Source organism: Octopus bimaculoides, chromosome 10, assembly GCF_001194135.2.
Source record: "Octopus bimaculoides isolate UCB-OBI-ISO-001 chromosome 10, ASM119413v2, whole genome shotgun sequence".
Taxonomy (NCBI): Eukaryota; Metazoa; Mollusca; class Cephalopoda; order Octopoda; family Octopodidae; genus Octopus; species Octopus bimaculoides.
The window spans coordinates 60930859-60933679 of NC_068990.1; the positions used below are offsets into that span (position 1 = coordinate 60930859).

General features: G+C 33.2%; 1 protein-coding gene across 4 annotated transcripts in view; it reads left to right on the top strand.

Annotated features, from left to right (window-relative positions):
* LOC106868868 (uncharacterized) overlaps nt 1–2821 on the top strand; it is a 361638-nt gene that overhangs the window by 301416 nt on the left and 57401 nt on the right. For all 4 annotated transcript variants that reach the window (XM_014914318.2, XM_014914316.2, XM_052971228.1 and 1 more), the window contains exon 10: nt 260–302. In XM_014914318.2, the coding sequence (XP_014769804.1) occupies nt 260–302 (43 nt within the window). The remainder of the gene's footprint in view (nt 1–259; nt 303–2821) is intronic.

The following is a 2821-nucleotide window of genomic DNA, read 5'->3' on the forward strand; positions in this document are numbered from 1 at the left end:
TATATATATATATATATATATATATATATTTATTTTTATATATATTTCTATATATAATAGTTGTAGATATTTCCCATGGTGTTTTATGTTTTAAAATGATGATTAAAAAAAAAATTTATATGCTTTTTAAATTATTCTCAGTTGAAAATGTGATTTTTTAGAATTTAATTTAATGGTTTCATGATTTTGTTGTTGTTGTTGTTGCTGTTGTTGTTGTTGCTAAATACTAAGTTTGCTTTATGCTTCTGTTTAATTTCAGATGGGTTGAAGCACTCCAAATTGCTGCCCATAGTTCACATCGAGTAAGTATATTTTATTTTCTGCATTTTTACATGAAGTATTGATGTATTTAAAAGATAATAAATCAGTTTTAAGTAATTAGTTCGATTTGTTCTAACTGTATTATTAATAATAATAATAATCATATATATTAAGGTAGAGATGGTGAAAGGGTAGCACAGTGATATGGTTATCTTACGGTATGTAGTTTGGTATCCCCAGTGGAATAATGGAATAAATAACTGTAGCTTAGTGAGGTTGGTTCAATCAACTGTATCGACCTCCCGGCAAGGATTGACTTCATTTCCAGTGAAAAGAAATCTGTATTAATTTGAATATAAATCACAATTATTCACTAAGATATGTAAAAGCAATGAATTAAGCATATTACAGATATCACACCTTAGTAAAACTAATTATAATGCTTATGCTATCATCATCATTGTTGTCATCATCGTCATCGTCTGCTGTCTCTCTGTTTTAAATAATTAATTTATATTCAATTCAACCTGAAGCATTCATATGAGACAGGTCAGTTTTCTGTATTTCTGTGATTTGACTAAGAGCCATGGCATCGATAACCATTTTGTGACTGTGTTGCTAATGAATTGACAGCCTATGTGCTTCAATTAATTTTCAAAAATATAATCAAGATTTTAGAAGGGTTTCATAGAGAATATTCATCACTCAGTATATTTTTATATCATACAACTTTTGACTAACTGAAGTTTTATGATACCATTAATGTTCTAATGAGATTTTGGTCAATATTGCAATTTGAATATGAACACTTTAGTATGGGAAGTCTCAAACAAGTTGGTATTAAAAGGGTTAAAAGATTATCAGACCATGAGACATATTCCATGGGGATTCATATTCTGTCACTTGTACTACTGTTTATTGTTAAGATACTTAACCCTCAACAGACTGGGGTACCTAGCAGTAAGATGGTACCATGATATACAATATTGCTCACAGCTGAGAGTAATAATGGTTTCAGATTTTAGCACAAGACCAGCAGTTTTTTGGGTGAGGGGCCATGTTAGTTAAATCGGCCCCAGTACTCACTCAGTTGGTACTTATTTTATCAACCCTGAAAAGATGAACAGCAAAGTCAGCCTTGGTGGAATTTGAACTTAGAATGTAGAGATGGACAAACTGCTGTCAAGTATCTTGCCCAGTGTGTTAATGTTTCTGTCTGTCCACCACAGTCGAAAAGTAATAATCCTTTCTACCACAAGCACAAGGTTTGAAATTTGGGATGAGGATGGGACTAGTTGATTACATCAACCCTAGTGTTTCATGTAATTTATCAACCCCAAAAGGATGAAAGATAAAATCAACCCCAGTGGAATTTGAAATTAGAACATACAGACTAATGAAATACCACTAAGCATTTTACTCAGCATGCTAATGATTCTGCCAGCTGAAGGTAATAAGGGTTGCTTTTGGACTTAAAAAATAATAGGAAGATAACATCATTATACATGACTTTATATCAATACAGAGAGCACTGAGGAATGAAGGAATGAATTCATTTGTCTATTTCATCTCGTAACAATTAGTCAGGAAGCACTCTTGTGTATTTTCTTTGACTTTTAACTCGGCCAAGGAGAGAATATTCTTAGTTGTATCTTTAGCATTATAATTGGTCTCTGTAACTAATCTTCTTAGTTAACTCCGCCCAAAACTGAATTGCTGAAATATTTTGATAAAACAATTTACTCTAATGATAAAGATTTTATAAAGACAATGGTGGAAACTGTTCTGCAGTTGATCTATCTGCTAGAAATAACAAATAATTTCCCTTAACCCTTTAACATTTAAACCAACCAGATCTGGCCCCAAACGTTTTACCCATTCAGTGTTCAAACCAGCCTCTCACACCTGCCCTCCAATGTCATTTTAAAAATAAACAATGACATCACCGAAATATTGATACTACAAGATAATGTGTGATTAATTCATGACAATGTGAATAAATAAGCATAACATGTGAAGGCACATGGCTCAGTGGTTAGGGCATCGGGCTTGCAATCACGAGATAGTGAGTTTGATTCCTGGAGTGGGCTCTGTGTTGTGTTCTTGAGCAAGACACTTTATTTCATGTTGCTCCAGTTCATTAAGCTGTAGAAATAGTTGCCATGTCACTGGTGCCAAGCTGTATCGGCCTTTGTCTTTCCTTTGGATCACATAGGTGGCATGGAGAGGGAAGGCCAGTATGCTTGAGCAGTAGCTGGTTTTCCAAGGACAACCTTGCTCAGACTTGTGCCTTCAAGGAGAACTTTCTAGGTGCAATCCCATGGTCATTCATGACTGAAGGGGGTCTTTACCCTTTTACATTTGACAAAGTAATATGAATGCTAAAAGGTTAAAGCATATTCTATTATCTTAAAAAAATAGAAGAACACATTAGAAAATGTAGTCTTAGATATACTAAGTCTAAAAAAAGGTAAAAATATCTTTGATCATAGATATTTGATGAGGTCTAACCTGGGACTGAACAACAGCAACAACTAAGGTTTTTTTTTTTTTTTTTTTT